At 38.2% G+C, this 23,211-nt stretch overlaps 1 protein-coding gene across 5 annotated transcripts in view; it reads left to right on the forward strand.

Moving 5' to 3' along the window:
• The window catches only part of scml2 (Scm polycomb group protein like 2), a 28,525-nt gene extending 6,752 nt beyond the window's left edge, over positions 1–21,773 (forward strand). For 3 of the 5 annotated variants that reach the window (XM_051379089.1, XM_051379086.1, XM_051379090.1), the window contains exons 6-14: positions 1,286–1,374; positions 2,141–2,384; positions 14,629–14,945; positions 15,274–15,403; positions 15,517–15,723; positions 16,613–16,786; positions 17,599–17,817; positions 19,264–19,418; positions 19,649–21,773. In XM_051379089.1, coding sequence (XP_051235049.1) covers positions 1,286–1,374; positions 2,141–2,384; positions 14,629–14,945; positions 15,274–15,403; positions 15,517–15,723; positions 16,613–16,786; positions 17,599–17,817; positions 19,264–19,418; positions 19,649–19,774 — 1,661 coding nt within the window. In that variant the 3' untranslated portion in view covers positions 19,775–21,773. The remainder of the gene's footprint in view (positions 1–1,285; positions 1,375–2,140; positions 2,385–14,628; positions 14,946–15,273; positions 15,404–15,516; positions 15,724–16,612; positions 16,787–17,598; positions 17,818–19,263; positions 19,419–19,648) is intronic. The other 2 variants (XM_051379087.1, XM_051379088.1) reach the window with 2 other exon arrangements.
• Positions 21,774–23,211: the final 1,438 nt, after the last annotated feature.

The following is a 23,211-nucleotide window of genomic DNA, read 5'->3' on the forward strand; positions in this document are numbered from 1 at the left end:
CTGTTTTTACATGACATTTTTTTGTAATGCGAAATATTTAAATATTTTAAAATTAAACAATGTCTCAAACAAATAATTTACTCAAAATGTGATAGATATGTAGTGGATCTAATACATATCCGTGGACCACACTTTTCAGGACTTTATTGCAATGCAACAGCGAAACCTCCCTGACAAAACAGGGTCTCCGTTGTATAAAAGCCAAAAGTCCAGAACGAAACGAGAAAGTAAAGCTAAAGGAGCTGCAATAAAACAAGCACTAAACTTCCAATTAAGATGCAGAACATTCCCTTCTTGTAGAAAAGTGTATGAATTCTACAATAAAAGATATTTACTCTATAAAAGTACCCCAACACTTCAGGTAACCATGAAAATTAGGAAATAAAAGAGCCAACATGTGCCTTTCAATAAAAGACTTCAAGGGTAAATACACACTACTACAGATACATAGACACTTGATTAAAAATACAACATTACAATAACATTATTTGAACCTTAAGAGCCCCTACACAGTGTGGATGTGCACAGACTGTGCTTGACTGACAGGAAAAGCACAGGTATAAATAATAACATTAGTGGTGGCTGAATTCCATTCAGCTGCTTCAGTTTCAGGCCCCTGGTATTGTGCATGCTGGCAGACTCTCATGGCTTACTGGGACACTTGAATAGAACAGAATTATTGTTAGTGTTTGAGGTCGGCTATCACCTGTGCCTTTCCTACCATTAAAAGACAAAATGTCTGCTGTCTACAGCAGACGTTTGTTTTGTTACTCCTGTTAGAATGGGACAACTTACAGCTTCATCGTTTTAATTAATACATGGTAACATGTCATTACCAGCATAGTGAAGCCTGTTGGGCTGGTTGCACAGCAGACATTTAGATTTTTCACAGCAGGAAAAACACGGGTCACAATAACAATGGCTCCGTTCCACTAAGTGTCCCAGTAACAGTGACTAGTGAACCAGCACGCACAATAGCAGGACCTCCCCTAAGTTGATTGCAGCAATCATTATTATACCTGTCAGTTTCCTGCAATGACATGCCACAATTTCTGCTGTGCAATTTCCACCTGAGCAGATCCTTTGAATCACTGCTCGCATCCCAGATCTGGTCAACAATTCAAATATGTACAGCTCATTTAATTGAACATTGCTTACAATGGTCTGTTGTTGTTGTTACAGTGGTCAGTAGACACATTTATATCTTCACACAGTATATATCCTGTTGCATTGTTTTCATTTTAATAAATCTGACCCTTGTGTTGTATTTTGACCTGGTGTTCAGGTTTCAGGATGAATGCCTCCTCGTGGCCTATGTTCCTCCTGCGGACGCTGAGTGGAGCAGAGATGGCTCCAGCCTCTGCTTTTAAAAAGGTAATGACTACTGGGAGAAGCTACTGAAGGCCTGTACTGATAATATTTTATTTTATACTGAAGCTGATAAAACTTGGAAGTTATCAAAATTACATGTCACAAAATAAGAGTTTCATGAAAAAAATGAGAATAGCATTAAGAGATGACATTTAATGGGGAATAATGTTCCTGTTAAAGAAGTGTCCTAATCCCTTCACAATCAATGTTAAAGGTCCACTGTGTAACACTTAGGAGGATCTACTGGCAGAAATAGAACATAATATTCATAGGTATGTTTTCATTAATGTATAATCACCTGAAAATAAGAATCGCTCTGTTTTTATTACCTTAGAATGAGCTGTAGATGCCACTAAAGACTACACACTGGTCCTTTAAAATGCACATTATAACACTTAAATCAATTAATAGAGGCTGATCATTGGCTCTAATGCTGGGTCATAATACCATAGTACACAGTTGCAGTAATGAGCAGAGACAGAAGGGGGAGCTACTCATAGGTCATGTACACTATGGATCAGGCACAGCAGCATGCCAGTAAATCCATACAGACAAAAAGTGGAGGAAGCAATGTTTTGTTTCAATAAAAATGTAATTCAAATTCTGTTTAGTTATTAGTAAATGTGTTCAAATAGTTGCAAGATATTTTCCATTCCAATTGCTGAGTGTGCATGGCTATTTATTTAAAAAAAAAAAAGTAAAGCAGATGTGCTGTGAATGCAAATATTAATTTTCTTGCTTATGTGCACTTATGTGTGTGTGTGTTTAGGAACCAGCCATCCCTGCTAAAAACTACTTCCAGCCAGGTATGAAACTGGAGGCAGTGGACAGGAAGAACCCCTATCTGATTTGTCCCGCCACAGTTGGAGAGGTCAGAGGTCAGGAGATTTTTGTCATGTTTGACGGCTGGCGAGGTGCCTTTGACTATTGGTGCGCCTTCGACTCCAGAGACATCTTCCCCGTTGGCTGGTGTGCTCTGACAAAACACAGCTTACAGCCGCCTGGAAACTTCTGTAAGTGCTGCTTTGATTGTTTTTTTGTCGTGCATTGTGAGGAATGTGCAATCTGAAAATTGTGAATTTCAGATGTTTTTAGCAATGTCGTCTCTGAAGAACAATAGATGATATAACCTACATTGATACCACAGGTCTCCACCTTGAAGTTGATCATATGATTATATTTTGGATGATCATGATTTGCGGTCAAATAAGCCCATATTAATCATATTAATATCACTTTTCACTGTGTTATGCAAAAACATAATTAATGGTCTAAATACTTTTAATTTACAATAAGGATTAGAAAAGGATGTTACTGCTCAAGTGCTTATTGACTGAGATAATAATACAAGATTACGAATATCCCACAGATAGCTTTAACAGTCAGAACATGCTCATGTACGACATTCAGGCCAATAGAAAGCTAAATGATTGCACTGACTTTTTTGATTGCTATTGTTTTAATGGTGAACAGGTGTTCCCATCTTTAAATAACATATTCCAATTTTTACCACTAGAGAGCAGCAGAGCACACATTCTGATGTATTTCCTTCATCATTACAGGCTTTGAACTGAGTTGTGGCAACTCTCTAAAAGACAATTCAGCATAGTTGTAGAGTGGACTTGAGTGAAACACTGTCTAAGAAGCAAATAATCGTCTTGATTTTTCTGTGTTTAATCATCCCTGTCACTGGGTTTCATATTTCTGTCGCTGTAGACTCAAGCCATTATGAAGACAGAGAGGCCTTGTTCAGGGCTTCTTGAATCTGTCTGGATTCCTCTGAGATGGATTACAGTTTAGACTTTACATAACAATGTGTCACAAACAGTTGATCAGAATTTGCTTCTGCTAGCATTTGACTTAATCTGTGGCAAACTGTACTCAGATATTTTACTGACGTAAAAGTAGCAGTAACCACAGTGTAAAATACTCTGTTACAGGTACAAAATATACTTAAAGTACCTGAAGTTGCAGGCCTATTTCACAATGATATATATTAAATTGTTTGACTACGATTATTGATACATTGTTTATTTGTTCATTTATAGTGGACAGTGCACGTGAATCAGCATTGACATTAACGTGCCTGTGGTAGCTCAAAAGCAAATTTTCACCTATAGTCTCAACACTTTAGTGTTGGAACTAATTTTAATAACTTTATCTGCTGCTAGGTAGATAATATATAAGAATACATCAGAATTATTTTTGTGTAAAATAAACATAGTGGAATTAAAAGTAAAATATTTACCTCTAAAGTGTAATGACGTAGTAGAAATAACATATATAATAAATAATATAATAAAATAAAATACTCAAGTAAAGTACCTCAAAATTAAACTAAATAGTGACTGTGCAGTTGATATGTCAACAATATAATGAGCAGGACAGGGAGCTAATTATTGATAATAAATACAGTAGGTAGGAAATATATACATAAGGTAACATATCTGTGAAACAGATGTTAGGAAAAATTGTTAAGGCTTTGTGCTTGATAAATGCAATCAATAATGCAAAACATTTTTTGGTTAATTTAATTTATATATTTTGGGGTACATCAGTTGCTTAGTAATTATTATCAAAAATGATTTCGTATTATCGTGAAATAATGGCCCAGTTGTAGTTCCTTTATTGTTATGAAGTAATAAATACTTGTACTAAGATAGTACCATGGTGGGATATCTTGTAGGTAATTATGCAGTAAGGATTTCGTTAAGTATCAAACTGTAACATAGTAGAAGATACAGAACTTACTGAAGTCTGTATGCAGCACCATCAGCTTTTCATTAACTGGAGTGTATTTGTACTGTCCAGGAAGGCACTGGTTTCTACTGAAACCAGTTTCTTTGAAATGTAGAAGAGATTTGGAATAACCAAGTCCGTTTTTGCCTCCTTTGTGGGTCTTTTCCCCTCTGTTTTGTGTTGAGTTCTGTCTTTGTTGGTGGGGTTGTGACCTGCAGCTCTGACCTCCACATTGAGTCTGCAGAGTTCCCTGAAGATTTAGCTTGAATAGATTCCAGTTTCTGGTCTTTTTTATATATTAATCCAATGCTTTACATAACCACAGGCTGTTTTTTTTAAATGTGTGATTGTTTGGGCTGTTTCTTGCTCCATTTTGCCCTTTTGAAAGATGTGGAAAAACAACTTGGCAGTTCGAAGCAAAAAAACAATCACTGATTTGTTCATGTATGCCCAGAAACAACAAATTTCAGGTGATAATCTCTGATTAATTTTGTGTTTGCACATGTCATCTAATTTAAACTGCCTCAGTCTTCTTTAGTATGTCTCATGTGTCATGTTTTGTATCCAAAAGCATTTTTTATAGTTTAGTTAGTCAAATAAATGGGTGCACATTCGATAAAATTATATTTTAATAATCTTTGAGTATATCTTAATGTAGATGGGAAAGCAGTCTGTCTGGATGAGGACAGGCACAGGGGAAAAGTATCACCAAAAATGCCTAAATTAATCTGATATAGGTTAAAATTTTTATGTATTATGATTATTTTACTTATGATTATGATTATTTCCAGTGTTATAAATCGTAGATGTTAATAAATAATCAGCACCTTTGCTTTTTTTTTTTTTACATGCAGCTAATAGACAGGTAGTAACTGCAATTGTTTTGCTTGACAAATAAGTAATGTATTGTTAATAATCTATCCACATATTTGACAATAAATAATATTGTACATTTATGTCTTTTAAACATCTCTGATTCCACAAAGGCTTATAGTCTGCTTTGAGATTGTGTACCTCACATTATTCTATATTTTCTTTAAAGAGGAGCCTAGTCTGTATTTCAAAGAAACATAAAAAAACAAAAAAATATTTTAGAAAACTTTTTCGCCAAGATTGGAAACTTGTATTGTTTTTATTTTCCATTCATCTTTATTTAAACTAGTTAAGACCCACTGGATGGAAAAAAGATGGAAACCTCTTTTGCAAGGGAGATCTGATCAGAATGGCAGCATAATAAGTTCTCAGACAAAGCAATACAAAAACTGACATTGAAAAAAAAAACAATAGTAAAAACCAATAACAATAATGAAGACACTGTAGACAGGTGGGGGAAGGCAAAGTTTCTGAGTAAAAGGTCCAACAGTGTTGGTAAAAACACTGCATGCTACATATGGCACAGACAGACGACATGCTATGCTGCCATCTTCCTCCTTGACAAGGTCAAGCAGTGACTTTCCTGTGTACCTATTTGCATGTAGAATTTTGATTAACATTTGTTTATGCATTTGTTTGGTCTGTCACAGAAACATAAATAGTATAACTCATTTGCAGGAGTTTGTTCTGCTTTTACCATTTTATAGTTCACTGTGGCATTTGGCAAGAAATTCAGATATCAGCTCTTTAAATGCTTTGAAAATGTTTCACGGTGCTCCTCTAACCTTTTTAAGATTTATCAAATGTGCAAATTTGTGGGAGGCCCCTTAAGATAACAAAAATATTATACCGCTTCCCTCTGTGTGTTTATATACTCCTAATTTTTTTCCATGGACCCCATTGGGGACCCCTCTGAACTTCGACAAAACCTTCCCTGTATGTATCAGAGCAAATTAGAGCTTTGGTTGATATTATTTAGGTGTGAAGTACTGAACTATTAATTATCAATCAGGATGTAATTATATGGTAATTACACTCAGCGGTTACAGGAGCATGTGATTTGCACTAATGCTGAAGCTTAATGTTCAAGGTTTAGCTGTTTAGTTTCTTTGGCAGATATTTAGACATCTTTCATCCATCAAAATCACTTTGACAAATGGCTCTGGAGTCTGTTGATTTTGAGACTGGGGTTTTAGCAGGTGTAATAGATATCAGTCTTAATGTTTGCTTTTACGTCACATTAGCTCCCATCCAGCAATTTCCTCCCCTTTACCCTGTTGTTAATGCCCACTGGTCAGGAAACATGTGGCTTTAAATAACCCGGACCACCAAACTCTGATTAATGAGAAGTGTGTTTGTGTGTATGCGTGTGCGTGTTTGTTTGGGTGTCCTCCACTTTTGTTGATGGATGACAGCAGTTACATGTTCTCCTTCCTCGGGCAGTGAGGCAGTCACGTTTGCAGCCTCCATCCAATGTTTCAATACATGAGAAAGACCTTAATGTCTGCTTCAGATATAGTTCCAAGACTGCCTGGTCAACAAAATACCGTATCCTTGTGAGCGAAGGCATCTTTATTCCTGCTTTCGAGCTCACCAAGTTCCAGTTTCACAAAGCTATCGAGATATCTTAGATTTGTCTGTAGTGGTGGAATATAACACAGTAGATTTACTCAAGTACTTTAGTACTTATTATACATCAGAGAGAATATTTTACTTTTTCCTGCACCACATTTCTCTGACAGCTTTAGTTACTAGTTACTTTATAAGAGAGCTTATAAAATATGTTTTGTTATAAATTAAACTAACCAAGAAGTAGAGCTGAAACAATAAGTTGATTCATCAATTAGCCAACAGAAAATAAATTTGATTTATTTGAATGTAGAGTAATCATTTGCTTGCTTTTATGCATGTATATATATGAAACTGGAGGCAGTGTAAATTGTCAATTATTTTCATAATAATTTGAGTAATTTTTAAAAAACATTTCATGGTTCCGGCTTCACAAATGTGTAGATTTGCTGCCGTTCTTTATGATTATTTCCATGTATTTTAAATAATTGTGAGGTTGGACAAAACAAACATTGTGAAGGTGTCACTTTAGGCTGTGGCTGATCATAACGTAATTTCTCACTATTTTTTTATTTTTGCAAATCAAACAATTAATAAATATTTAAAGAGCACAGTAACCTGTTGATGTAAACGATCGTAAGCCTGACTGATGAGTGAACAGAAGTTCTGCGTCTGTCACATTAGGTAGTTCAGTGCGGCTACAGGAGATTTTATACTACTGAAAGTCTTTTGTTTTTTGTTACACTCTTATCTGAATCTACTAAAGTAAAAGGCCCTTGTAACTTTGTCTTCTTGCAGAGGACATTTTTTTTCTGGTGGAGGGCTGGTTACTCAGTCAGCCATGTTTTTTAGTTTAAAAAGTTTAGACTTACCCAGAAATCAAAGCAAATTAGTTCTACTAAGTCCAGAACTAAAGCTTTGTGCAACAGATGAATTTAGACGTCTATCTGAAGCCATGTCCATTAGTTAGATCCATGCTGAAGTTATTGTCTATCTGTGTGAAGCCCCCCCCACCCACCCACCCCCAGCATGTGCTTGCAGAGGGACTTAGCTCATATGTACCCTTTGTGTGTGAGTGCAGTGTGTGGGTAAAAAAAACAGGAAGAAAGGATAATGTAAATCACCAGACAGCTATGTTTGTATGCAAGTAAGTGAATAAGTAGGGCTTGGTTGAGGTGTTAATGAGCTGATAATTAGCTGTACATGTGAGAGAAGGAGTGAGAGACTCTGTAATTACTACTACATTTAAAATTTCTAATTAGCTTTCATCAAAATTGTCCTGTTGTGACCCTGCTACACATTGTTGTAAAAAGCTACAGAGGATGCCAAGATTGGGTGTCTAATTATTTTCCTTATTGTACAGTAAGCAATTTTTTTTGGTACATTTCTTTGTGATATGTCTTTGTCTTTGCTTGTGGTATTAAATTGGGTCAGACTGCAAATAGTGCTTTCTGAATAATGCATGAAGAATAAACCATGTCTGTATTTTAGCAGATACGGACACATGGTAGTTGTTTTATTTTTTAGGTAAACTACTACTTTTTGTCAAATACTTCATAAACAGAAACTAAGATATTACCATTTTTTAAAAAAAAGTACATTAAAAAAAATCAAGTTTATAAATTGATTTCTGCCATTTGGTGTAACATTCTAGCTCTTCTTCTTTTTTTTTAAATCATCAACCATCAGTGTGATTGAGCCCTCATAGACATAAACTAATTATATTATCAATGGTGTGTCCTGAAATGAAGAGACTTGAAGATACATTATGAATGCCAGAATAGTGTCAAATAATGATATATCTATAAGCCATGTCTGAATAGTTCTTTCTTTCTTTCTTTCTTTCTTTCTTAAATCTGCACCATTATCCCTCCTGTTTGTCCGTTTAGAAGCAGATTAAGATGTTTCTGACTAAAGGGGCTTTTCCCATGCAAGCTTCCTCTGACTGCTCTGCTCCACATTGTTCCGGAGCCGGGGTGATATCCGACTTTGTGACTGTTTCCTGATGCTGGACCTTGCCATCTTTCATCAGGGAATGTCTGAATAGTCTAGGGTTACACTGAGGGGGCGCCTCCTTCTGGGCCGTGAGAGAGTGTCTGTGTTTGTGTGTGTGTGTTGAGGGAAAGCTCACTTATGTGTGCACCAGCTCCAGGAGTTTTGCCCCTGTTCACCCGTTTCAATCAGGACTCTTCTGATCCAGTTTACCCCCCCCCGCCATACACACACACACACACACCCTCTTTCCCCCCCACCCCATCCCCCATTCACTCTTGAAGCCCCACCGTTAACCCCTCTCCCCCTCCCCCAGAGGCTCGCTGAGAAGCAGGTGACTGATGTAGACTGTCGATATGGCCTACAGATAACATGAATAAAGGGCTCAACCCCCCCTCCCACCACACCACACCAACCCAACCCACCCACTCTTCCTTCCCTCACTCTACCCCTCCCCAGCCCCTATGCAAATCTAACCCCCCTCCCACCCCTCCTCCTCCTCACCCTGCTCATTCATTGGGAGGGAAGCTTCACAGTGGCTTTAACCAGCAGCAGAAGCAGCAGCAGAAGCAGCAGCGGCAGCAGCAGCAGCAGCGTGGGCTTTGTTGTGGACTACTGCCGGGGAGAAAAGAGACGGGACACAGAGACAACTGAGAAAGCAGCTGATCGAGAGGCACAAAGTAGACAATGAAGTGCAGATGCGGAGAGTATTTTAGAGAAAGTTAGGAAGAGGACAAACAATAGACAGAGGGAAACAAATCAACACCAGCTGAAAGAGAGAACCAGGAAGCAACTGTACTGAGTGACATTACGAGTACTATCACTACCTCTGCCTCCACTGCTACCATTACTACTACTACTACTTCTACGAAAGCTGTAGAAGTGCAGTTCTGCATTTTTTTGGTGGGGATTTCCTGGTGAGTTTGACATGTTTACAAAGTCATTTCCTTCTGCTCTTTTTCATAAATGAAAGAAAAACAACTCTTTGTAAGGCTCACAGTTTATATAACCAGCATTTTATTGGTTATAGGATTGTGTTTTAAAGGAGGTTTTATAGTTAGGTCTACCAGATTTAGTGAAATGAAAAGTACAGTTCCACATTCTGTGGAACTATCTATGTTCCTTTTTTATGGTATGAGGGGTTAATTTACTCTGAAACCTCTCCTTAAATGTAACGGATCAACATTAATAAATACTTGAAACCTTCAAATCTTTTCAGTCAAAAATCTGTTCAGTTCAGGAAGTAATAGTAGTGTCTTGAAAGTTATTGCTTGTTTAAATTAGATAATTCTGTCCTTGTTCAGATTATTTAGTAACTCACAGGTTCTGATCTTGGTAAAACCTAAAAAAGGGAAGAGGAAACAAAATTTGCCGTTGACATGAAAGTTGCATGTTGTCTCACAAGTATAGCAGCCTCCTGCTCTGTTGTAAATGATTAAAGCTGCAGTTTCACACTGCAGGTTTCTTTGTTTAGCATGAAGACGTTTGGAATGGCTTGGTTTTATTCAAATTCACTGTAAGAGCGACTAGAGGCAAGTGCTAGTCAGAAAGTCTTCAGTTTTAACAGTATTGTTGTAATTAAGTTTGGACCTCCATGTGGTTTTGATTATGTGTCTTTTTGTGTGTAAGGCATCAGGAATTAGTTTACAAAAGGTTCAGGCAATGATTAGTGGATATCAAATGTTTTCACTACACTCATTTTTTATTACGCGGAGTTATCTGACAACCTATGAAAGGTGAACATCCACCACTGAAGAATAGTAATTCTCTTTTTTTAAAGTTGGTGTACCATGCTGAAGACTTGTTGTGTTTATACTCTGGGCCCTGAAGCTATTTTAGTTACTTCCCCTTTCTGCTATCTATCACACAATCACACACACCTGAATCTGCAGTTCATGAGTTTCATTCTGCTTTACATTCACTTCAACGCACAGCCTGTGTGTGTGTGTGTGTGTGCGCGCGCGTACTGAATGAACTGTTTGCTGTGAGAGTGCTTGGGATGTGAAGGGGAGGGGTTGTAATTAGATGAGAGGGAACTCTGTGGAGCCCCTCCCCCACCCCCCCCAGACAGTAGACACACTTCTCAGCGACCCCGTTCTCATGCATACACGTACACACACACACACACACACTTACATATACTTGCACATGCACACGTTTCCTTAGGCTGTGGCTTACACGGGTCAGCGGGTCGAGTTGGAATTATATAGTCATGATCAGTACCATATGTCTCTGTTTGGTTGCACCATGCATGCTTGGGGCACCATGCTCAGATTTTGTGATGGTGAATTTTTTTGATGCCGATTTAGATTTGTACAATGTTATCCACTTGTTTATCTAAATGTTTTTTTTGTATCTTTAAGCATCACCCTAGTATAATCACATCAAACCATGTGTGTTGGCCATGCTGCTGTGTATTAGAAGTGTGAGTGCTACCTTTCTACCATTCCAGGCAGCCATTGGTTAATACTGATGTTCATACTGTACAGAAATAAATGGACACCAATGGCTGCTAAGAACAGGAAGAGAAATACAAACATCTACAACTATATACCTTATAGAGCTGACACTAATGAGAAAGTAATTTAAAGGTTATGCATACAAAATTCACTTACCATGAGTTGTCGCCCTAGTATTTCAGACCAAAACAATATGTTCTACGCCAGTAGTTTTACCTAGCATATACCTGTAAAACAATCTTTCCAACAATCACCAACTCTGGTTTGGTTGAAACCATCCCATAATTTACAGAGCTAGAAGAGAAAATAACCGCAGAATGGGCGAACATTAGATAATCCGTCAAAGAATGTCCACTATAAGTGCTCGTTTTTGCCACTGACAGGCTCAGATTGTTATTCTAAGTGTCTGACAGCATTATGGAAAGGATCTCTACTGACATAGACCTTTTGTTTAACCAGAAGCAGATGTAATATTGCTATTGCTTGCCACCAGACTCTATGAACAAAAATGGTAATTTTATAATCATAACATCATAACTTTATTCAAAGGGGACCGAAACAAAATCTCTTAGATGGATGTCTTGGTTAGACTTTCTATTGTTCCAGTTACCAAATCTGGTTTTATCAAAATGAATCCATAATTCATTGATGTAGATAAGATAAACAGCAGTTACAGTCACTCTCCTCAGTTGTACACTGGGGGACTCACATGAGCAGCCAGACCGGTTTTGTAAACAAATAACAGACACACAGGAATGCAGGCAAAGTGAGTGAGATGTCATTCTCTGCTCAGGATCACCATTATAATATTTATATGTAGCAAATAGTTAGAGTGCTGCAGTATTAATCTTTTAAATACGTTTGATTCTTTAACCCTTTTACATGCAACCTCTCAAATGTGGCTCGGTCATAAAGTCTTTGCAGCTAAACAATGTTCATTTAATTTAAATTCAAGGAAATAAAGTTTCCATGGGTAACAAATATGTAAGGCTGTATTTTGGGGTAGTATGAAATGATAGACAAGACATTTCAAATCCATTCGATGAAATGGTGCAGCCATAAAGAGCTTGAACGGATTTTCTTTGGAAGTTTTGGTTAAAAATGCAGAGGTGATCAGTCTGTTTTACATAAATGTGATGATAAGTTAATATACAGTGGAAAATGACATTAATCTCCAATGTGGAAATGGTACATTTTGCGTCGGTGGCTGTCACAGAATGCGAATGGATTAGATTTTCAGGGAAAGATCACAGAAGGCCCCCAACTCAGATTTCTTCTGGTGAATTAAAACCGTCTGATACCGATTGGTACCCTGCAAACAAATTTTGATCTGCCTTTGTAGGGCTTATGGCTTCTAGCTCAGTGTGAATAAGCGTGCCACTGTGCGAGCAGGTTGGTAACGCTGTTCCTCTGAGAGCGCGCTTTGTGTGACCGATCCTGGTGAGCGAGTGAGCCCTCACCCTCTGAAACAAAACACTGCTCTATTCTACGCCCACTTTCACTCATTTCCCAACTAAGCAGCTTTCAGGGTGCCCCTGCTGGCCCCTCAGAGAATACTGTAAACCTTCTATAGTCTCTCCATATTGCCTCAGTCAAGGAGGCTCTAATGAAAGCCGTGGCCCCTTGAGAGCTTCTGTATGCAGTCTCAGACCCCTGCTCACACCAAGCAATACATTTGTATTGAAATAGGAGATGGCTATCTTTCCCTTTTCCTCCCTGTCTTTCTTTTGTTCTCTCGTCTTTTGCTCTTTTTCTTTCACACATCCACTATGATGATTATGTGATTTTATCACAGAGTGACAGTCACAGTCACATTCATGGTTAATGAAGACAGAAGTGGGTGGTGGTGCCACTATTTTTTTTTTCCTTCTTCCTAACAATGGTTATTGCCTTTTTCCTCACTTCATTGTCACTTTCTTTTTATTTTAACACCTAAGATGATTGGAATTTTGGAGTAATATTTCTTTCCTGAGCAAAACATTTAAGTTGGAGTGTGTCTGTGATCCATATAGTGCTTCCAGACTGGTTGCTAGATTTTCTTTAAGCATTTTTGAGGCAGTTTTTTCTTTGATTTAATTGAGTCGCTAGTAGAAAATAAGGGGAGCAAGAGGAGGGATGGCACGCAGCAATGGTCTCAGCTAGACTTGAACCTGGGGAAGTATAATTGCATGATCAGGGTCCTAAAACCCCTAATCCACCTGCATTTTAACATCTGTATACTGTATAGTCTGACCAGCAACCAGGCTGATATTATTGGCTAATTGTAGCTTATCACCGATAAGCTACCATGGGAAGTTTTAAAATTGAAATTCATGCATAATATACTATATGTTGCCACTGACAGTCAACATAAAGACCCTCATTGACTGAACTCTAAAACTCACTCATCTCAACCCAGACAAATAAAATGCCTTTAAGGTATTTGGTTCCATCACAGCAACTACTGTATTTAAAAACACTCACGTTTTATAAATAGTCCAGCATGGTATTTCTAATATTGAAACCACTGATTAAAAACAATTTCACACTACGTATGTCAATATACACTCAGTATATGTGTGTAGGTCATAGGTATGTATATGTCTATAGGTAGGTATATGTCTGCCTACAGGAAGTCGTGTTTTTGAAGTTCCATCCGTTGACATAAATAGTGGTTGGAAAAAGCTTTTCTGTAGTTTCAGTAACTAGGTGATAATACATAAAGATGATTTGGTAACAGGCTATTTTAGCCAATAAAAATTAATTGATAATACAGACTTGTTCACACCACACACTACTTAATTCAATGTTTATTATAGCTCAATAGTTTATCATAGTTTTTTAGTTTTAAAGGCTGCATTTTTATTGTGTTTTCTTGTCTTGAGCTTCCTATATTCATTCACATTTACAGTTATACTTACTTATTATTGTTTTCCCCAATAAGTACACATCTTGGTTACAACTCTGAACCAATTTCAGATAATCCATATAAAAGATTAGCTGATATATTGTTAGATTTTTATATTGGCCTCAAGAATCCAATATCCAGTGCTGTGAAAAGAGTTTAGAATCACCAAAATTAGTATTAGTTGTGTTGATGGAAGCAGGGGGTTTGAGGAATTGCCTAGCAGGCAGGTCTCTGGAGGATCATGACTTTTGACTCTGATTTCAGCGTAGGGAGGGGCTAAATAGAAAGGACCTGCCAATCTCAGAGGTCTCAGAAAAATCAAAACAAATCTCCCCAGCAGGACCTCTCAGTTATTCATTTTCCGCCTGTGTTTTATTTTTCTTCCAAACATTTTCAGAGAGTAGGCAGACACCATGATTACTGTCTTTAGGGTGATTGAAATCACATTTCTAATAATGCAAACCATGCCATGTCTCAAGGACCTACAGCAAAGTTGAATCTCTGCAAATGTCTTTGTTTGAAGCCTCTGTGTGTGGACAGAGAGTAAATCTGATTATTTTATGTTGTGTGTGCTTTCAAGATGACAACGTGCTGAGGATTTTGAATTTGGTTATTTCAAAATATGTTTCCCATTTTTAATGCTCAAATATTATCATCCTCTCAGTGCAATCGAACATGTGGACTACTACAGAGAATAAGAATCTATGTTTTATCTTTCCCCTTTCCCATTTTCTCTAGTTACCCTCCCCGGTGCTCTCCTTGCTCCTGTTTCCTCCACCTCAACCTCCCTCACCACACGTCGTTCCTCTTCCAACTCCTCCTCCTCCATGCAGGCCTCATACCGACTGCCCAACCCCTTGCCACCCCTCCCTGTGCGCAAGGGTGTCCGAGGTCGTCGTCCCAAATCCCAGACTATTGCTTTGTTAAAGGCAGCGGCTGAGGCTGCAGCGGCAGCAGCAGTAAATGGAGCACCACAGAGCCCTGCCAGAACTGGCCCTGAATCTCAACTGGCCCCCAGACCACACAAGAAGAGAGGACCCAAGCCTAAGAGCAAGGTGAGATGTCACAAGAATTGTAATCGGTTATGCTGTCCAATGACCCTGCCGTTTTCTGTTTTATGTATTATGGCAGAAATTATTTTGATAAAGAGGAGACAAGGTCAGAGGTGGACCGTTTGAGTGTGGGAGTAGTTTTTGTGGCTGTTTATTCATGACGATAAATGAGGAGAACAGCTTTGCTTTCAGAAGCTGCTGTTTGTGCTGCAGTGCAGTTCACGTGTAACAGTGAAAGAGTTAAAACACACCTTTAATAAATCATTAACTAACAGCCTTTGCAGGTTACAGAGAGTTAATGAGAGAGGATTTGTTTGGTTTTTTTCTCCAGAAGAAGCCTCGGGTGGTGCAGTCTCTTGGGGCACCATCTGTTATAGCGCCACCTCCAGAGACCAGACTTAGCTCCAGCCACGTCTCAATAGACAACAACCATAGCAACAGCTCCAGTGTGGTTTGCACAGGTAAATTGGATAACAGATACAACTGACGCCTGTATGTGCACTCATGTATGGTTGGTTTCAGCGACTCATTCTTTTTTTTTTTCTATGCATACCCTCTCTTTGCGTCATTCCAGTGTGTGTCTATGTGAACAAGCACGGTGACTATGGCCCGCACCTTGACCGAAAACTAGTGCAGCAGCTCCCGGACCACTTCGGTCCTGCTCCAGTCAACACAGTGCTTCAGCAGGCGGTTCAGGCATGCGTGGACTGTACGTACCAGCCCTCTGTGCTGCTGTCGTTCCTACAGAGCCAGTCCCACACAGGAGGAGAGGTCATCAGAGGTAAAATTTACTTCTTCCAATTGCTTGTTTTGTTCGACAAGAGCACAGCTTCCCTATATCCTGTCCAAAGGTAACAATCAACATGTAAAAATGCCAATTTTCCGTATTATATTGGGTCTTGCCAGTGAGCAGTAACTCCATGAAGCCTCTGCTGTTTGTGGTTAGTGGTTCAAGAAATGTCAGAATTGTCAGTTACACTAAAGTATTTGTACAGATTAAACAAGAGAGATATAACATGTTAATAAGAAAGCTTTAGAGGCGCTCGTAGGTGGATTTTGTTACCTTTGGACACACCCAGGCTAGTAAAAAGTCTCTTGAAAATCAGTGCTTGAAAATTTCTTATGTATTCCTAGCACTATTAAAGCTTGGATAGGCAATCAGCCAGGTGAAATTGGTTGAAGCACACACTCATGGGCCGTAGATGTTGCGTGTGTGTGTGTGTGTGTGTGTGTGTGTGTGTGTGTGTGAGAGAGAGGAGAAAGAAAGGAGGAATAAAAGACAGTGCCTGTGGCAGCTGATGTGAGCACTGTGTCTGTAATCAGAAATGACATGTGCGTCTAACCTGGTTTGGGATGCTGGGATTGGGTCTCCCTTGGGGGGCCGGATTGGGAAGGCTACGGGTGAGTTTGGGCGAGGTGGGGGAGGGTTTAATTTGTGGATTTGTGCAGGCTTGGCTTGGGTGGGAGGGTCTAGTGCAGTGTGGGATGGGGTGAAAAATGTGGGTTTGTGCATATAAAGGGAGGGTGCTAACCCTAAACCATCTGCTGCTTTTCTTTAGCTGTGAATGCATACAGTATATATATATATATGTGTGTGTGTGTGTGTGTGTGTGTGTGTGTGTACATACATTCAGCACACAGACTGATAGCTGTTTGCGTTATGCCCTCAGTTCGGTCAGAGCATGGTATCCGCTACGTGAAGCTGCCTTCCGCCTCCAGTACGTCTTCTGTGCTGCGGTTTCTGGAAAACATGTGCCAACATCTGGAAAGTGACAGTCTGTTCAGCTCGCAGCCGTTCAGCCCCTTCAACAACAGCACACGCTTCTACAACAGGACCAAGTCAGGTGAGCACATGCATGGATGCAGTAAATGTAATAAAAGAAAGTGAAGAGCACATGTACACCTGACTAAAATTATGTCCTTATAAAACCAAAACTATGTCTGTGAAAAGTGTTATTGTTGTTGTTATTAAATATTTACTTTTTTCTTTTTTTTTCAACTTTCTTACCTCCAAGTACAATCAATATATATATATATATAATATATATATATTCTAGTTCTATATATCTTCAATCTGAAGCCATAATTAGCAAGACATTTTTCTTATTTTTATGCCGATGACATCTTTGTTTTTAAACAATCCTAACTGTGGTTTTATGTGCTGTGCACTCCTCCTGTAATCATACATAAATTAAGCAGTATATGAAGGAATAAAAGACATTTTTGCTGGATTTTCTGTTGCTGTAGTTTGTGTTTCTGTAAGTGGTGCACCTAGTTTGTTCAACTGTGAAGGCAGTCATTGCTGATAAAGGTTATTTTATTGTTCCATAAACCGTAGAAGACCCTGAATGTACTGTTGTGTGGATCTAGATTGAGTTTCTAACAAAGCAATAATCATTATGTATTTTGATGGAGATTTTGATCTAAATGCAGATAGAAGATAATTGTTTTCTGATAATAAGAGTTTGTGCTTTTTACCTTACATTTATTTCCATAATTTGTAAACTCAGACATTTACTTCTCAGTAAATCTCCTCCTGAGTCTTCCTACATAATTCAGTCACTTTATAACAGTACAGTACAGTGCAGCATTTTTCTGGTTTCTAGTAGTGTTCACACAGTCCTAACAATATCTCTCTCATCCTTTCTTGAAATAGAACCACTGTCTCACACTGAGAATGGTGTGTCCAAAGACGATTCCTCAAAGGATCCCGTGCCAAACACCCGCTCCCTTCACACCGCACCAGACTACAGAGCAGCAAAGAAGGAGCGGCAGTATTACCCTGGACAGACACAAACACCGCCACCCCTACGACGCGTCAGCTCCAACCCAACTGACACAATTGGCACAATGTGTGCACACAGACGAGTGGAGGGTAGGGTTAATAAATACACACACAATCATCAGGGTACTCATTGTTAGGAACAGTTCATTAAAGGAGATATTTTATTAAACTATGAAATAATACACTTTACAAATATTTGTAAGTTTAAATCCTAAGATTGTATTTTATTAAATTATGCCTCACTTTGCCCCTCTGGTCAAACATTGACCTTCAAGAAAAATATGATGATCTTTTCCCCAAACAGTTCACCTTTAATTGGCTGATTGCTAAGCCCGGCCCCTGTAGTCAGTGCTATGACTGTCAAGATTTCCATTGTCAAAAAGCACATATGCAGTTTTAAGGATAACTAGAGGTGGAAATCACTTTGCTGATTTGCATAACTTGGTTCAGTTCAGAGATTGGTTGTCCCTGATGACGTAGTTCCACTTTTTTCCTAAATTAAGTGTTAACCATTCAGATTTGCTTTAGTATGTATTACAGTACACATCACCTTTCATAGGGTCAGAAGTGATTAAAACTTTAGTTCAGTAATATGTGTAATCCAAGTTGTCAAGAGTCAGTTCAGTACAAAACTAGCCTGTACAAGAACTACAAAAGGTTAATATGTACAATATGTACTATTAATAACAACAGAATTTTGAGGTTACAATTGTTTCTGTGGCTTTTACTGTATTTTAATAGCTTTCTAATGAGGAAGTAGCATACTGTCAGATGACCTGACAATGGCGCTCTCAGTCACCAGTGAGGGAATCTCCACTGCTAAAAGCTACTGATTCTGTCAGTGACAATGGGGATTTGATGTAGACAGTTCACTCTGAAAACCCAGTGAGAAAGATTTGTTTGTAATGAAATACATAATGATAATGGTGGCAGATTTAGAGTTGGTTAGAACAATGAGTACTTGATTTCAGTCAGAGGAAGACAAAAGCAGCTTCTCATTTCTAGCAACAGTTTTTGTCAGCTGAAATGACGACTGTCAGATTTCAACAGTTGTAGCTTTCTAACTAATGTTAGCTCCATGAATTGGTTGAAAATAACATGTCTGGCGTGGTTTTTAATTCTTCCAGCAGACTTTTAAAACAAGAATCTTTTAAAAGGGTCTCAACAAATGCAATTGATGGCTAGACACAGGATACTGTCTTAAAAGATTGAGGCTTAAGCTGCACGTTTGAGGTGAAAAGGCAGCATTCTTTCCAGTTTGTGATCCATGTAAAAGACATGGAAAAAAAGAAACAGCTTTGGTTTTGTGTTGACCTATAGAATACTATATAAAGCTACTTAGTCCTAGTAATATGCATGACTGGACATTCACGGTTCAGGGGAGAGGTTTAGCAAGTGGTCAATTGTTGAGTTTTAAGCAGTAAAAGCTTTACTGATTAACATAACTGACCACCGTCTACCCAATAAAATCATGAGTAGATGGTCTAATATTTAACAAAGGTATTTGTTTGATTTGGTTTTCCTTTCTCTTGCCAGCAGCTAGCTCAACAACAGGCCCAGACCATATGAAACAGGACAAGGAGGGTTCAGGGAACGACGCTTCTGCCTGGTCAGTTGATGATGTCATACGGTTTGTCCAAGAGGCTGATCCCCAAACTCTTGGCCCACATGTTGAGCTGTTCAGGAAACATGTGAGTATTTAATTTTATATGAACTTTATTCCACTGCAGTGTTTTTGCTCACTGTGCTGCAGGTTGTATAAGCTCTCCCTCAGCTTTTAGTCTCCAGGCTCAAGGCAAATGAGACTGGAATTTCCACCATTCAATGCCTTAATAAAGTCATTGTCATTGTGATCAAATTGTTCTAAGAGGAAGTGTTTGTAATGTGCCCCCCTGCTGACAGCATGCTCCTCTCTCTACAGGAGATTGATGGCAAAGCTCTGATGCTGCTGCGGAGTGACATCATTATGAAGTACATGGGATTGAAGCTGGGCCCGGCACTCAAACTCTGTCATCACATCGAGAAGCTGAAGCAGACCAAACAATAGAGGATGAAGGCACTCTTTTTTTTTCTCTCACTGGCAACCAAACACACAAACACATAATTCTACAGGGATGTAGTGCAGTGTAGATCCACCCAAACCAGGGTTGTAGCTACTATTGATGGGGACCCTGAGGTCAAGTCCTCCAGAATTTGGGGGAGTTTTATTTTTATTTTCAGGGAGTTTACAGATTAAAACATACACATGATGATAATTTTTCTAAAAGGATTCCAATATTTTTAGAATCAAGCTGTTTAAATGACTACTTTTTGGCCAATAAATAAATATAATTTTAGGTAGCATTTAGTCTGTGATGCTGTGAAAACAGAAAGTATAACTGAACAGGTAGCTAATATAATATGAAAAATCCATTTAATTAAAATTATTTGACATCTTCAGTGGACATATGACCTCAGTCTTTCTAAAATTATGGCCATGGCCCTGAGCTGAACACTCTTTTTTTATTTACAGACCATTGTTTACTTACACAATACATTAATTCATCATTTGAATAAGTGTAATTAGTATCAGATATCTGAACATAGGCATGATTTTTGTTCATGTTTGTGTCTTTTTGCCTTATTATGGACAACTGGAGGCCATCGTTTTAATTTACTTATACATTTCCACTTTTAGACACAGAGACATACGCTGTAGGTTTTGCAGCTTTTTCTCTTTGGATATCTGACTGTTTCATTTTTTTCCTTGGTCAGAATTTCAGGATGGACGCCCTGCACTCCAGATTGGGAAAGTTAGTTCAGGTACTGGCAGAGAACGTCTCACTGCCTCATTTCTAACAATGCAATAAAGCTTCTGAATGACTGCGTCTGTTACGGACTGTCAATTGTAGTTTATGCAAGCCAGTGAATGTATGAAGTCATGAGCATTATTACTAGCAGGAACTAAACAACAGGAGTGCCCCAGTTACAGGAAGTGTTGAAGGGTTTCATTCCAAATGTTGGAAAAGTCATCTTGTTCCCTGAAGTCAGTCATTACATGAATGATTCCTGTCCTGAAACGCGGATGTATTTTTTGACGAAGGTCATGCATTATGTTTGGCGGAGCGGGCATCACTTCTATTTAAATGGTGGATATTTTATCTAGGAAGAATCAGTTTTGATTCTGCAGGGCAGGCTGTAGATGTACAAAATCAGTTATTGAAGAGATATTTCTCTTTTTATTTGTGTCTGTTTTGTGTGCTGGAAGACATTCAGGCTCTATGGTTTCAGCTTGAGCCCTGACGTAGCTACATGATTGTACTATGCTTTGACAGTCACACTATAAACCACACACACGAGATATACACATACGATGACTGGAATACTCTACGTGTTGACATTAAAATAAAGACAAGGCTATTAAAAGTCTAGTTTGAGTGCTGTACAGAACGTTAAAGTGCTTCTGAGAGAGTACATAAGGGAGAAACTTTTGTATAAAGTCAAGCCAAATGGTTGTTTTTTGATATCATTTTGTACTGTAACAAAGTGTATCAACCTGTATCAAGCGTAAGTGTAATCATTTTTTTTCTGCCTGAAATAGTTTTTGTGTGCATCATCAAATAACTACCTACAGGACGATGTTGTGTCTGAGTAATTATTCACGTCTCAGAAGTATTTATCTGTTTTCGATGGCAGAAATACAAATTTTCTGAACATTTCAGAACCATTTTCAACCAAATCATGTGTAGCTGCATTTCATACTGTTGCTCTCCTGTAGTGGAAACAAGTTGATACTTGAAACCGTCTTGCTTTAATGTGAAACTCAGGTTTTAGTAGGTTGTTTCTTAGAAGATGTTTTACATCATTAGCATTTTGTTTTCATTACTACAACATAGAGGGACTGCACAATAACCAACTATGTATATTTTTATGCCTTGTCATCTATCGCTCTGCAGCATTTCATGTGTATATATATATATATACGACTTTTTACTGTACGTTCAACAAAAGATGTTTGTTAAATATGTTTGATATGCATTCACACAATTAAACATTTGTTTACATCATCTTAGTGTTTGAGACCCCAGCACAAGGCCACCATGGTAGCTACCAGCACACGTAATAGCCTAGAAAAGTGGTTCCCAACCTTTTTGACTTTTAACCCCTTCAAACAAAGGAACATCTAATCCATCATTATTAGTTGTAAATGTGTATGAGTTACGACCATATTGGACATATTATTTCTTGTTTTATTTTTAAAGGCCTGCATGGGAAATATTACTCAGTAAAATTCATGAGACAAAAGCAAAGTTTAGAAAAAAGTCTAAAAAAATAATAGCATTTTTGTAGAGTGAAAGCTTTTTTTTGCTTGTTAATCATCTCACCACCCCTCAGTTTCTTCTGACCCCTTAGGGTCATGGCCTCAACGTTAAAAATCATTGGCACGGTCAGTCAAATTGAGTTCTACAGTGAAAACATAATTGGGGGAAAAGGAGAGAAATTAGAAAGGTATAGGGGTAATAGAAATGAATACATAAATGCAAAAAATCACTGGCATAGTTTAAATGTCCTTTTTAGTTTTGGTGGTTTGTGTCTGTCTATGTGTGTGTCTGGAGGGGATGGGGGTTGGGGGTCAAAGGATCATGGATGTCTTACTTAAGGAAAGTGACAGTCCAATAGGAATCATTGTTTAAAAGATCAGCCAGTTCAAATAGCTCACCAGCAGCAGGATAAACAGGCTAGTTATGACTACTCTTGCAGATTCTTTAGGAATCGTATACGTTGTTTGCAGCTTGTGAAGCAAACTACAATCACAGCATAGTGCTCCCTGTTTAAACCTGTATTACTCACCACCTAATGCTTACTCTTATTTAAATGATCATGTTAAATAAATAGTAGCTTTAAGGAAACCAGGGTCAGCTCCCTGCTATGAGGCCCGAATAGTATAGTTTATTTTAATTTGAAAAAAGTAGGCACATTACTTTATTGAAATTATTTTCCCAAGAGGAAATTGGAAGACAAGTATCAAGTAATGTATAAAGTCCATTCTCAGCTCCCCTTTTAGCCTGACTTGACTTAACCCCTACTGCCTTATTTAGATGTCACAATCATTTTTTGTTTGTGAATTCAGTGTTTTTCTGTTGACTGTATTTGTCAATTTAAAAAGAATTAATCTAAGTTGGACTTGCTAGATCCTTTAGAGACAGAATCTGACCCGTAGCATCTGTTGAACGAGAAATACTGCAGTTAAAACTGAAAGTAGACAGCATTAAAACGCTGCCATCTTGTGGATGAATGGGCTCAGTGCTCTCTGTTATGATGGGGAGGAAATGAAGTGTCACACAAAAGGCCTTCTGTTTCAACGCAATCACATTTATTGTCTTTTTTCTATGCACAGTTACTAAGCAGCTTGATGAGCTGTTAAAATGAATTAGATATAGAATAATGGAATTTTCACAATGTTGTAACCCCCCCCAAAAATAAATACAAGACTGAAGGTGTTGC

The sequence above is a fragment of the Dicentrarchus labrax genome, unplaced genomic scaffold (genome assembly GCF_905237075.1).
Source record: "Dicentrarchus labrax unplaced genomic scaffold, dlabrax2021, whole genome shotgun sequence".
In the NCBI taxonomy this organism is placed as follows: Eukaryota; Metazoa; Chordata; class Actinopteri; family Moronidae; genus Dicentrarchus; species Dicentrarchus labrax.